The 13926-nt window shown below is 40.1% G+C and overlaps 1 protein-coding gene across 1 annotated transcript; it reads right to left on the minus strand.

Moving 5' to 3' along the window:
• Positions 1 to 273: 273 nt before the first annotated feature.
• On the minus strand, positions 274 to 11300 carry LOC139309403 (cholinesterase-like). The gene is made up of 4 exons (XM_070933464.1): positions 11233 to 11300; positions 6579 to 8106; positions 4807 to 4961; positions 274 to 661 (listed from the first exon to the last, which is right to left on the minus strand). Coding segments are annotated over exons 2-4 (1659 nt in total). The 5' UTR covers positions 8081 to 8106; positions 11233 to 11300; the 3' UTR covers positions 274 to 659.
• Between the last annotated feature and the right edge of the window lie 2626 nt (positions 11301 to 13926).

A 13926-nucleotide genomic window follows, 5' to 3' on the forward strand; every position in this document is an offset into this window, starting at 1 on the left:
GCTAAGGGGAAAAAAAGTTGAAAAGCTCAACTCTTAATGCTATGAATTTCTGCTGGTGGGGCAACAGGTGGACCTATTTTTCCAAAGTATCTGGAACTGTCTGAGATCGAAACTGTTTTTACAGCACACGAGAAAACATCTCTAATTAAATGGATCATGTCCTAATTTAAGCATCCTGCTAAACTGGTTTCTCCATATCAGGATATATTAAAATGATTTTGACACCCAGAATACCAAACCTGTCCGTTTATTAGATTTAAGGATCTCAGTCCTATGAAAAAGATATGTGAGTCATTAGGTTATAGCAAAATTTGGCAGAATTCTTGTTTCCTTTATTTGTTTTTCCATATTGCGTCATGTTCTGGCATTGTTGTGAAAATAAAGGGATTTTTATCCTAAGAATTCAGACAGTATTTATTAAGAGGTACTTTTTGAGGGAGCTGGATTCACTAAAAGCCTGTCTCAAATCAAGATGTAACAAATTACTCCTAGCAATTTATTATTTTAACAGCAAAAGTGATGTGGGTTTTAGTTGTTTCCTTATTTGTCTCCCAAGTTCCCACCAGTCAGTCTCTGAAAGGACAATGGATGCTTCTGGAAGATTCTCTGGTGCAGCTTGTCATCATTTGCCCAGGCTTTAAAGATAAGTCTTGATTGATTCCTGAGAGAAATAAACACACAACCGTTATTCTGAAGCCAACAAAATGGTAGCTAGGTTTTCAAATGGTGCCTTTGAGATATGGATGCCATTTTCAAAGAGGTTCAACCTAAGTGGCAGCCCTTCATAGTAGGCCAGTTCAAGACACAGGCAAAGCAGAGATTCCAGGATGCTCTTCTGTGTAGTAAGGTAGAATAAGAGAATTTTATTTATTTTTGTTTATTATATGTATCTCGCCTTTATTATTTTTACAAATAATCCAATCCAAGGTGGAGAACATTCCCCACACACCTTCCTCCTCCTATTTTCCCCAAAACAACAATCCTGTGAGGTGAGTTTGGCTGAGAGAGAGTGACTAGTCTAAAATCTGCCTATTTATTATAAAGGTAACACAGAGTACCTTAGATGGGTTCTTGAGATTAAGGCGCCAGGCTAAAAGTTACAAGACTGTGAATTCTATTCGTAACTTTCTGGCTTTCATGGCTTAGGTAGGATTAGAACTCACAGTCTCCTGATGTCTAGCCTGGTGCCATAATCTTAACCTTAAAGGTCCACCTAAGGCAGTGGTTCTCAACCTTCCTAATGCCGCAACCCTTTAATACAGTTCCTCATGTTGTGGTGACCCCCAACCAGGGGTGGGTTCTAATTTTTTTTACTACCGGTTCTGTGGGCGTGGCTTATTTTGTGGGTGTGGCTTGGAGGTCATGTGACTGGGTGGGCGAGGCTAGCTGGTCATGTGACCGGGTGGCCATGGCTATGTGTATAGGGACTACTCAGAGGGCTGAAAAAAGTCATTTCTGACAGGTCCTCGCACTTTTGACTGGTCCTCACATTTATGACCATCCTCACATTTATGCCCGTGCAGCATTCTTAACAACCATGTCACTCATTTCACAACTGCTTCTTTTCACCATGGTGATAAGATAGGGCAAAAAACGTAAAATGTGAGGACAGTCGTAAATTCGAGAACTGGTCAAAAGTGCGAGGACCAGTCAAAAATAACTTTTTCAGCCTCTGAGTAGTCCATGTGCACAAAAGGACTACCCAGAGGGCTGAAAAAAGTGATTTCTGACAGGTCATCGCACTTTTGACTGGTCTTCGCACTTATGACTGGTCATCATTTATGCCCATTGTAGCATTCTTAACAACCGTGTCACTCATTTCACAACTGCTTCTCTTCACCATGGTGACAAGATAGGGCAAAAACATAAAATGTGAGGACAGTCGTAAGTTCGAGGACTGGTCAAAAGTGCGAGGACCGGTCAAAAATAACTTTTTCAGCCCTCTGAGTAGTCCATATGCATAAAAGGATACAGCAATAGAGCGGGATGAAGGAAGGGAAGGGAAGTTAGAGTAGGAGTGAGGGTAAGAGAGGGAGGAAGAGAGGAGGAGAGGGAGAAAGGAAGAGGAAGTAGGGAGGAGTTTGTTCTGTTTCCAACAGTATATTCAGTATCTTCAATTACCATCTGCCCCCATCAGTAATAAATGTTGTCGTATATAAAAAAACCACCCGAGTGACTTTATATTTATATTCCATATAATATCTTCTGTAGTGTCTTTCATCTAGATTATTAATTCCAACTACCGTGTTAGGGTAACAACCAGATCTTCTGCATGCCCCACCATAATTCTCGTGCCTTATAGCTCAACATATACGTAATCCGTTTTACAAAGAGTACAAAATAGAAAGTTCCAATCCACTCAGTTAGAGGCCTTCTTCCACATCCCTAAGGCACAGCACTGCAGAGATCTGTCATTCTTCTCAAAATAGTACAAGTCAATAATTTACCTCAGCTATATTTTCATTTTAATCGTCTCTTAAGTAACTGGCATTAGACTGTTGTTTAGTCTAAGATTTTTTAGTTTTGTAGGACCTGCTTCTTCTTTTCTTAACTTTTTGTGGTTTAGATCTCCATCCTGGATGCCTTTCTAGAACTTGTATATCAGCTGATTGATTTTCATGCTGGTCTGTAGCTTGATGAAACATCGCATTAAAATCCAAAGCCGCCTCTCTTGTATTTGTAAGTAATCCAGCTATAACCTTTAAAGGAGAATCCAAAAGCGACTGGTCCAAAGGAGCCTCTGTGACTTGTTGTTTTTCCATTATCTCCATCTCCATCTGCTTAGCCTGGGTTTCAGTCTCTTGTTCATTTTGCATTTCTTTATTCCCCTCCTGTGTTCCTAACACTGATGGCATACATGGAGATGTTAAATCCATTTTAAGAACCTTGTAGTAAAATTCTTCCACTTTTTCAACAGTATTTAATTGATATCTTTCTCCTTGGTATCTCAATATTATACCAACTGGAGCATCCCACCTAAATGGGATGTTTTGTTTCTTTAGCTCAGTCACCAAAAATCCAAATTGCTTTCTATCTTTTAACATCTTGGACGGCAGCTCTTTATATATCCAAATCTTCCTTCCATTCAGTTCTAAAGTAGAGTTAAAAGATTTTTGCACAATATCATTTCTTGTTCCTTTATCTGTAAAGTAAATCACCACATCTCTAGGCAACTGCCTTTGCTTTGCAATCCAAGAATTTATTCTGTAGGCCTTATCAATCTTACAGGATATCTCTTCAGGACGAACCTTTAAAATTACAGCCAGAACTTCAGCAGACTTCTTTCTCAAATCATCTCTATTATTTTCCTGTAATCCCCTCATTCTGACTGCAAATTCCATGGACCTGTATTGCATCATTGTAACTTCTTTTTCAATCCTTTGTTTTATATTATCTGCATTGTAAGTCTCGTGATCAGCTTCCTTTTTAGACTTTACTTCTGAGCTTTTGTCCTGAATATTTATCAAATCATTTTCAATTCTTTGTATTTTATTGTCCAAATTATAAATCAACTTCCTCCATTTTAGACTCTAGTTCTAAATTAGTATCTTTATCCATCTTTATAACTATTTCTGAAAAAGTTTTCAAAGCTGTTACAAACTGTTGTTTCAAATTGGCATATTTTTGTTGTACCAACTCTTTAATTTCCTGCCTGAATTTTTCAAGATTCTGGTTCACAATCTCATCATCTCTTGCCATCTCCTCCAAGACAAATTCTTTTAGATTAAAACCATTCTTCTGAGTCTGCAAATTCAAAACTTGTTCATATGGTTTGTAAATGGGGGAAAACCCCCCCCCCCGCTGCTTGTTTGTCTGGCTTTGTCAGTTTTAACGCCATCCTGCCACACAGACAGACTCTTTTTAAAGAAAAAGACTTCTCTCCAAACAATATCAATATCAAATCTCCAAGAAGAAAGAAACATAAAGTAGAAATTTTTCTTTTCAATTCTAGCCAGCGCTATTATTTCTGCTACTTTGTAGCTTGTTAAACTATTCAGGCGGAAGGACTTTCGCTTTCAGCTTTCTTCTTCTCAAGCCTCAGCCAGTCGCCATTTTAAACTTTTTTTCCTTCGCTTTTAAGATCGCTTATAAAATTGTTAGAAATACTTGCGATTTAGGGTCCAAAGTCCAGATCTCATCCTATTTGTTTAAACAATCTGTTGATTTTCATTGAATGGATTGGTCCCGTCGCCTGGCTCTGCAAAAAGCAGAGTTCTCCTGAATTCCGGAGCAGCGGTGAGCAGAATAGGGAGCCTCATCCTGCTTCGTCCCCAAGAGTAAGACAAAAACACTGGGGACTTTGCAGAGGGCTCTACCTGCCCTCGCCGGCTCTATCTCACATTTCCTTAAGGAAATGGAGTTTTTCGAGCCGTCTTTCAGCTGTAAAGGCGGCTCTTTACAGGCCACGGGGCTGGTGGTCTCGAAAGACCGTCTGACGGCGACGGAAGCCAAACCGGAAGCCCCAGGGGATTCATTATTGTTGTTGTTATTATAATTGTTGTTATCTTTATGTGAGCAACTAAGGCTTACTTAGAGGACATTACTAGAGACCCAAGTTTTGGGACGTCATGAAATATGTTTGCTCTTCAAAATTTATCATTAGCATTACAAAATTGCCCAGTGTAAAAATCAAATGAATATGTTTCAGCAAAGAGTGGCAATAAAATCAATTTTTAGAAATTGCTCTATGAATGAGATGGGCGATCTCTATATTTGATATATAAATGATATTTAAAAAAATATTAAAAACATATTTTTCATCAACCACTACTCCCTTCCAAAGGCAGAACTAATAGCTGAACTTACATGTCTCTTCAGCAGTTGAAAAAAGGCTCTTTAAAAAATCACAGTGCTCTATCACCCTTTCCTGGAATGGCTCAGTATTAAGAAGGAAGAAATTCTGCTCTGTGGCATTATAGAGTGGCCACTCATCCTTGCTGGCTGCTAACCCAGTGGGATTCCTAAGGAGGAAGAAAAGGACATTGATGGAAACTAATCAAGGTCTGACTTAAGCGGAGTACACAAAATTATCTGCTTCAACCGCAATAATATACGAGCACATAATAGACACAAACTTAAGGTAAACTGCTCCAAACTCGATTGCAGAAAATGCAACTTCAGCAACAGAGTGGTCAATGCCTGGAATGCACTAGCTGACTCTGTGGTTTCTTCCCCAAACCCCCAAAACTTTAACCTTAGACTGTCTACTGTTGACCTCACCCCATTTCTAAGAGGTCTGTAAGGGGCGTGCGTAAGGGCACCAGCGTGCCTACCATCCCTGATTTACTGTCCCCATTTATTTGTATCCTTATCCTGTATTTATAATCATGTTTATACTTATATCTGTTATCTTATACGTGTATGACAAATAAATAAATAAATATAAATAAATAAATAAAGAACCAACCTAGAAATAAGGAGAAATTTCCCGACAGTGAGAACAATTGATCAGTGGAACAGCTTGCCTTCAGAAGCTATGAGTGCTTCATCGCTGGAGGTTTTTAAGAAGAGATTAGGCAGCCACTTGTCCAGAATGGAATAGGGTCTCCTGCTGGAGCAGGAGGTTGGATTAGAAGACCTCCAAGGTCCCTTCTGTAGCTCTTTTCCAAAGAGACTGGTTTTGACTTGAGAAACTACAGCCAAGGGGAACTCCCAAAGGGGACATTGAGGGAGGGGTGGAGTTTGGTTTGGTGAAATCTCTTGTGTCTCCTCCTTGCTGATCCAAACCCAGGTAAGCTCCTCATAGACTCTTGGAACTGCCAGTCTCAATCCATTCCCCCATTCCTCACACCCTGGGCACCCTCCAACTTGTGAGTTTCCCCTTCACTACTTACTCCCTTGCAAGCCTTTGCTCTTTCTCTTAATGGTAGAGTAATACTCTGTTTCTTATCTCCCTTTTGCCTCCTTTATTCCACTTGGAGAAATAATGTACCCGGAATATGTGTGATACCACTGAACTCATAAAAGAACAATTATCTATAAATGACATTATTAAGAATCCTTAAAAATGTCAGGGCTCTTTCCAGTACAGGTAGTCCTTGACTTACAACTATTCATTTAACATCCATTCAAGGCTACAATGGAACTGAAAAAAGTGACTTAAAACTGGTCCTTGCACTTACAACTATTCCAGCATCCTCACGGTCACGTGATAAAAATTTGGCTGCTTGGCAACTAGCATGTATTTCCAATGGCTGCAATGTCCCAGGGTCACATGATCACCATTTGCAACCTTCCCAGCTGATTTTCAACAAGCAAAGTCAGTGGAGGAAACTGGATTCACATAATCATATATTGTATAAAAATTGCAGTGATTTGCTTAGTAACTGTGATAAGAAAGATTTAAAAATTGGGTATGATTCACTTAACAACTGTCTTGCTTAGCAACAGAAATTCTAGTCCCAACTGTTGTTGTAAATCATGAACTATTTGTATTAACACAACCTGTAAACATAGGCAAAGGAAGAGTGTGCATTACTTTATGGCTTCGTTGCTTTAGATATAAGGTGCATTTGTTGAATGGAAAGACTTTCTTTGGATTTAAAATACAAATTTTTGAAGTAAAGTGAACCACTTACCCAGTTCTGGCAAACTCTGCCCAGTAGTGCATCATCTTACGGCTCAGCCTGGCTTCAGCCTCTGTGTATGTTTGACTGAAAGGCAGCGTTGATTCAAGGGTTCCAAAAACGTAAGAAACCTCAACACCGTGAGTTGCCCCAATCCATTCAGGCCAAACTGACCCTGAATGGCGATGTGCGAATAAATAGGCATATACAGGACTCCCAGTTTTCCTGATATTTCCTGCAGCTTCCCTCAATGGGCATGCAATGATCCGATCTGTATAGAAGTGGGACAGAGCAGAGCGGTATTGTGCTAGGCCGTGATTTCCTTCACTGTACCTCAGTGCAATAGTCCGAATAAAATCTTCAGTTGCATTTGGCACCAACATTCTTATCCCTTTCAGAAGCTGCTCCTGGTTGATGAGATTGTGGGTGGTGTTAGGGAAAACATAGTGGACAAATGAAGCTGCTTCATCAGAGGTTTCACCTATGAGGACTGGTTTGGCCTGAATTTGCCCCTCCTCCATGAACTTTTCTGGATCACCAAGCAAAAACTCCCCATCTGTGGTTGGCCTGAAGGGAAAACTGACAAGGAAGCCACCTTTGAAGAACAGAGATATTTCATGCCGAATAAATTCAGAAATATTTTTTGTTTGCAGGCAATGCACTATGCTGACAGTATTGTCCTTGGAACAACCTAGTAGATGAATAAATTCCAGTGATTTTTGTTTGGCTTCCTCAGGAGACCTCCAAGCCCAGAAGGCATTGGCTGTTCCACTCTGGATCACCGCTTGGGCAAAAAGGTCCTGGCTTTTTGGTGCGAGAAGATGGAGATTCACACAAGATCCTCCAGCACTGTGGCCAAAAATGGTCACCCGAGAAGGATCTCCCCCAAAGGCAGCCGCATTCTCTTTTACCCACTTCAGGGCCAGCTGTTGGTCCCATAAGCCTAGGTTCCCTGGAGCAGCTGGTGGCAAGTACAGAAAGCCCAGGGCTCCCAAGCGATAATTGATGGTGACCACAATGACGTTCTCAGCAGCAGCCAAGGATGCCCCGTTGAACAACTCCAGAGAAGATGTGCCCATTAAATATCCCCCTCCGTGTATCCAGACCAAAACAGGGACTGGTGAAGAAGGTTGTGGGTGTGGCACCCAGATGTTGAGGGAAAGGCAATCTTCTGACAGTGGTGTTTTAGGAGACCATATATCTGCTTCAGGGACATCCTGGAAAATAAATTGAGGACAGGAATCGCCAAAACTGGTGGCTTCCAATGTTTGCTTCCATGGCGGATGTGGAAGAGGTTTCTGGAAACGCAACTTCCCCAGGGGAGGCTCAGCATAAGGAATGCCTAGATAGGCTGTCACAGACCCAAGGCCAGACAGGACCTGCTTGCCCTTAATAGGGCCACTGCTGGTTATGACCTCTGTATCCCCATTAGACGCAGAACTGGAGCCTAATGGAAAGGGAAGGAGGAGGAGGAGGAGGCAGCACAAGAGAGACGGGCATAGCAGACAAGGCATTGCAACAGTAGGACGAGTCGGTGGACCTGGAAAAAGTTACAACCAATATGAAATTATTTCACTTACTGTATAAGCCCACTTAATGACAATTCATAATTGATTTACTGTGATGTGGGACTCTGTTCTTGTTGAGGACACCAATGATGAGCAGGCACTGAGTTAGTCACCTTTGCCCTTCTCCATGATGTGTCTCCAAGGTTCCAGAAGAACCACTTAGAACTCATGGTTACCAATCCCTTTGCTCAGCGAATGGACAGTTTTGACACAGAATTGCTAGTAGAATTTCTCCAGGGTTCCCAATACAATTTTGTTATATATTATTTTTGTTATGGATATTATATCTCTCTAATTTATTTCGAAATCCTGTTCTGGAACTTAGTGTACCAATCCCTATCTAGTAGATAATGGCTAAGATTTAACTGAAATAAATAACAATGTAAAACGACCTGAAATCAACATTTTTATTGCTCCAATCCTGTTTTAAATCAACAAATGTACAGTTGCATCTCTCTCACAAACACACATCCTTTTTTTTTTTTAGTTCGGTATGAGATGTGATTTTTATCTGGGACCAGCCTAATTGTAGACCATCATAGTTTTGGGCAGTATTCTTTAGTTTTCCTAATCTGAAGAAATTTCCAGATTTTTTTTTTTTACTGAGCCATAAAACTGAAGTTGTTCATTTGTAAACATTCCCAAAACCCTGTTAGCCTTTCAGAGGGCCTTGAAAATATGGTTTTCCCAACAACCTTGGGAGCCTTGAGTAATGGTTATATTGTGTTTAGATTTTTCTCCCATCAGGTGGCTTTTATTTATTTCTTAAGCTTTTAATAGCTGTGTTGTACACATCATGTTCAGTGAGATGGATGGCCATATAAATCTGTTATTAAAGAAATTTTATTTTTATTTCTCACCTTTAAAAAGCCACCCATCTCACAAAAAGTGACTCTGGGTGGCATACATCCATCAATAAAAATAAGTGAAATAATTTCCACAGTACTGTAGTCCAGTGGTGAAATCTAAAATTTGTTACTACCGGTTCTGTGGGCGTGGTGGTGGTGGTAATGTGACTGGGTGTGCATGGCCAACTTTTTTTTTTTTACTTTTAAAACCATTTTTTCTACAACCTCTTTGGCTGAAGAGGTTGTAAAAAAAATGCTTTGAAAAGCCTACGATGATCCCAGCTGAGCTGTGTGATCATCAGAGGCTTTTTTTTTAACTTTTAAAAGCATTTTTTCGGCCAAAGAGGTTGTAGAAAAAATGCTTTTAAAAATAATTTTAAAAAAGCCTCTGATGATTGCGCAGCTCAGCTGGGCATGGGGGGGTGGCAGGGATTTTTGCTACCGGTTCTCCGAACCACCCGCCTCTATCGCTATTGGATCAGGCGATCCGGTCCGAACCAGGAACATTTCACCCCTGCTATAGTCCCTTCATACATAAATGCTAACCTTGATTTGTCTGAGATTCCCTTTTCTTGCCAGAGTTGGTCAAACCACTGAAAATGAATAAACTTTGGATATTTCCCCTCTTAAATTTGCCCACAGTACAGGGAGTCCTCAACTTATGACCCATAATTAACTCCAAAATTTCCACTACTAAGCAAGACAATTGTTAAATGAGTTTTGCCCCATTTTATGACCTTTCTTGCTACAGTTCTTAAGTGAATCACTGCAGTTGTTAACTTAGTTAAATGATTGTTGAGTGAATCTGGCTTCCCCATTGACTTTGCTTGTCAGAAGGTTGCAAAAGGTGATCACATAACCTTGGGACACTGCAACCGTCATAACTACATGCCAGTTGCCAAGCATCCAACACTTAAGAAGAAGGCAGACAGAAGAAAATCGGACTCTTGCAAATTATTGGACTGGAGACCACTAATGCGCATATCTTGGAGGGCAAAAATAACAACCCAGGAGATTTGAGGCCCTGTCAAACTGAAACCTAGAATTATGAAGGTAAACCTGCCCACTTTTGGTTATGTTGTGCAATAAAATTCTTTAGGAAAAAACAGTTATGCTAAGAATGATTGGATACACTTATAAAAGAGACCAGCAAAAACCTAGAAACATTAAACAAAGTTGTAAAGCATCAGAAATAAAATGGAGAGTGCTAATCTATGAAGGTTATAAAGCAATATTTCTCAGTCTTAGCAACTTTATGTTGTGTGGACTTCAACTCCCAGAATTTTGGCAGTTAAAGTCCACACGTCTTAAAGTCACCAAGGTTGAGAAATAATGTTATAAAAAGTCAGGTACAACTGAAAAGATAAAGAGTAAACTTTCAACTTCTCCTCTGAACCCAGTAACTCAGGTTTTCTAATCACCGTGGGATTTCCTATTTTCTTTCACACAAAGGCTAGCCTCAGATATATTTTTTTAGAACAGCTACATTCCCCAATCCAGAGGTGCCCAACCGCTGGGCTGTGATCCACTACCTTGAGCCTTTCGAACCGGGCCATGGAGATGGCACTCAAGCGAGCAGCATTCGTGTATGCCTACCGCACACACGGATTGTTCCTCTCTACACACACACATGCCGATCCACAACTGAAAAGGTTGAGGAACTCTGCCCTAACCTTAATATTTTCCCATCCACACTTTCCTCAGCAGGCACTCTAGGCTGCCTAACAAACATTTCTGTAGGTTTCCTGAAGAAGGCCTAACATTATTTGTCCTCGAGGAGCAAAATTCCAAAACTGAACGAATTGTCAGCTGTATAGCCAGCAATATTAGAGCAAAGCAAAGTAGAAATAAATACCTCCCGTGATGTATCCAGTACATTTACACAAGTGCTTTAGGAAATGCAATTCTATCAGCAACTACCTAGAAAAATATCCCACTGATTTTTAATGGGTCTTATTACTAGTTAAAGATGGTGGAAATTTGCAAGCATATATCTGAACCTAGACGAAATGGCAGCCCAGTATGGGCTTTCTCTTCACTGCTTTTCTTTCCCACTCTTCTTCTCTGTGTCTCAAACTCTAGCTGGCATTTCCCATTATGGCTGAAGAAATTGTTGTCTCTTTATGTATGTTTATCCTAGAATAGAACTAACTAGCCTAAATAGAATTAACCAGCTAGAAAAAAACAAGAAATTCTAGTCCCTTTTCTGAAAAAAACTGTTTTTTTAAAAAATTCTGTAGACTTACTCACTTGTCAGATTTAACGGGACTATTTGTTATTCGAAAGAAGAAAGCAGCTTCCGAGATGACCAGGCTGTATCCTGCTCACACAAAAAAATGATCATGAAAAGAGCAACTTTATATATTGCAGGAAGGTGCATTGACCAACTGGATTCTGTCCACCAAGGGGGAGGAAGTTGCAAGTATTGGCAAAAGGCTCCAATATCAAAGAAATGGAAAAGCAGAAAACGTCCTTCAAATGGGGTGAGAGAACTCTAGAGCAAAGGACAGTCACTATCTCTGGTATGCAACCTGCAGCCTTGAAAAGAGCCATTACAACATCTGTCCATATTTCAAAGCAACTAAAGAACCTGAAAGGAAATAACCGAAACCTGAGGTGACCCTAAATTGAATGATTCTAAAAATGTAGGACAGACAGCATCACCACCAGATAGATTTGCAATTGGCTGACCAACTGCACTCAGCAGGTATCATGAAAAATTGTGGGAGCTAGGTAGGTCTAGTGGCTAGCCTATTAAAAAGTAGGATTACAGGGGACATGATAGCTATCTTCCAATACTTGAGTTTCTTTCACAAAGAAAAGGGGATTGATTCATTCTCCAAGGCACCAGAGTTTTTGAATAGAATAGAATATAGAATAGAATAGAATAGAATAGAATAGAATAGAATAGAATAGAATAGAATAGAATAGAATAGAATAGAATAGAATAGAATAGAATAAAGAGAGTTGGAAGGGACCTTGGAGGTCTTCTGAACCAATCCACTGTGTCAGCCCTGAAGCCATTTTGGGAGCATCTTCAGGGCTGCCACAGTGAGGCTGGTCAGAGCTGTGGGAACCAGAGGGGGGAGATAGAGATAGCTGGGGGAATATGTAGCTATGTAGCCAAAATAACATTCTTTCCTATGGGAGCCAAGGACATCTTCAGCATGTGTTTGGAAGGCATGGACTAAAGGCAGCCAGAGTGGGGACCGTCCGTGGTCTGATTGGACCATGTGATGGACGTATGACCTGGGGGCAAGAACTTTGGATTTTGATTTGGGTGGGGAAAACCTCGGGTCCTTCAGAGTCTGGTTTTCCCCAGATGTGCCAATATGACATTCCTAATAAATTCTTACTTTGAGGAGCCTCCAGGCCTCAGAGTTTTGATTGCATTGGGTTTGTTACTTGGATCCCCGACACTTTGTTCAGGCAGGAAACCCTATACCATTTCAACAAATGGTTGTCCAATCTCTTCTTAAAAACATCCAGTGTTGGAGCATTCACAACTTCTGGAGGCAAGTTGTTCCACTGATTAATTGTTCTAAGTGTCAGGAAATTTCTCCTTAGTTCTAGGTTGCTTCTCTCCTTCATTAGTTTCCTTCCATTGCGTCTTGTCTTGCCCTCAGGTGCTTTGGAGTATAGCTTGATTCCCTCTTCTTTGGCAACCCCTGAGATATTTTTATTTTATTTTTTATTTTATATTAAATTTATATACTGCCCTTCTCCCAGGTGGACATGCCAATTGCCAAGCACTCAAATTCTGATCACATGGCCATGGGGATGCTGCAATGGTCATAAGGGTGAAAAACAGTGATAAGTCATTTTTTCAGCGCCGTTATATCTTTGAACAGTCACTAAACAAATGGTTGCTAAGTCAAGGACTATTTGTACTTTTTAAATTCCATTGATATGCAAACACCCTGTAGCCATATTCAAGGAAAGGAAAGGAGGGATATAGGTGAAATACAATAAGTCTTTAACACATTTAATATAATAAAATCCAATTTCAAAAGTTTTTTTTCAACTAGATTAACCAAATTTTTGTATATATGTTGGCTGAAGAAAATATGTTGGTGATAGTGATAATGATGATCCTTTATTTAAGTAAACAGAATACTGTGTTGGAAGAAATATCCATCTGGTTCAGCTCCAAGTTGGGAGAAAGGCACTGGAGACAAAATGGAGGCTGGAGGCTGATCGGAAAGAGAGTCCATTTATTGATGAAGCAGAACTACCAAGCATATTGTTCTGGGCAGCTGACCACATGGAGTTGAGAGTGGGGGTATTTATACCTTCTCTTGGGCTTTGCACTTGAACTTCCTATTCCTGTTCAAGAACATGTATTCTATTGGCTTTTGTCAGACTCCCATGAGGCCATGGACAAATCCTAGGAGTTTGTCTGAGCTAAGCATGGTTAAAGTTTGGTTGATACAATGAAGGGGCTTGTTGGGGAATTCCTATTGTGGCTGAGGGATAATCCTACCTTTGTTCAGACTTTGCTGCAGGGAATTTGCTTATGAATAGAGCTACTAGGTATCTCTTTATCTCTTAAGTGCTGATATCTGCTGTTTGCTATTAAGAAAGGTGGGGGCTGCTTTCCAAAAGAATTGTTTCTCCATTTCTCATCCAGGGAAATATAATATTCTGCCTTTTTAATATTTCCTAAAATCTTTCATTCTTCTAAGAGAGGAGTGGGTGCTAACTTTCTACAACTGGAAACTGGAAAAGACAAAACTGGTTTGATATGTTATCTTTGATGGAATAAACCTGTCCGTTTATTACATTTAAGGATCTCAGCTCTAAGAAAAAGATATGTGAGTCATTAGGTTATAGCAAAATTTGGCAGAATTCTTGTTTCCTTTATTTGTTTTTTTCATATTGCGTCAAGTTCTGACATTGTTGTGAAAATAAAGGGATTTTTATCCTAAGAATTCAAACAGTATT

The sequence above is a fragment of the Pituophis catenifer genome, unplaced genomic scaffold, assembly GCF_029215685.1.
Source record: "Pituophis catenifer annectens isolate HBS135680 unplaced genomic scaffold, rPitCat1.0.hap2 SCAF_2, whole genome shotgun sequence".
NCBI lineage: Eukaryota > Metazoa > Chordata > Lepidosauria > Squamata > Colubridae > Pituophis > Pituophis catenifer.

Coding starts and splice junctions, on each gene's coding strand:
- LOC139309403 (XM_070933464.1), bottom strand. CDS start 8,080: ATGCCTTGTCTGCTATGCCCGTCTCTCTTGTGCTGCCTCCTCCTCCTC. Junction 4,962..6,578: donor GCAGAGTTTGCCAGAACTGG/GTAAGTGGTTCA, acceptor CTTCCTCCTTAG/GAATCCCACTGGGTTAGCAG.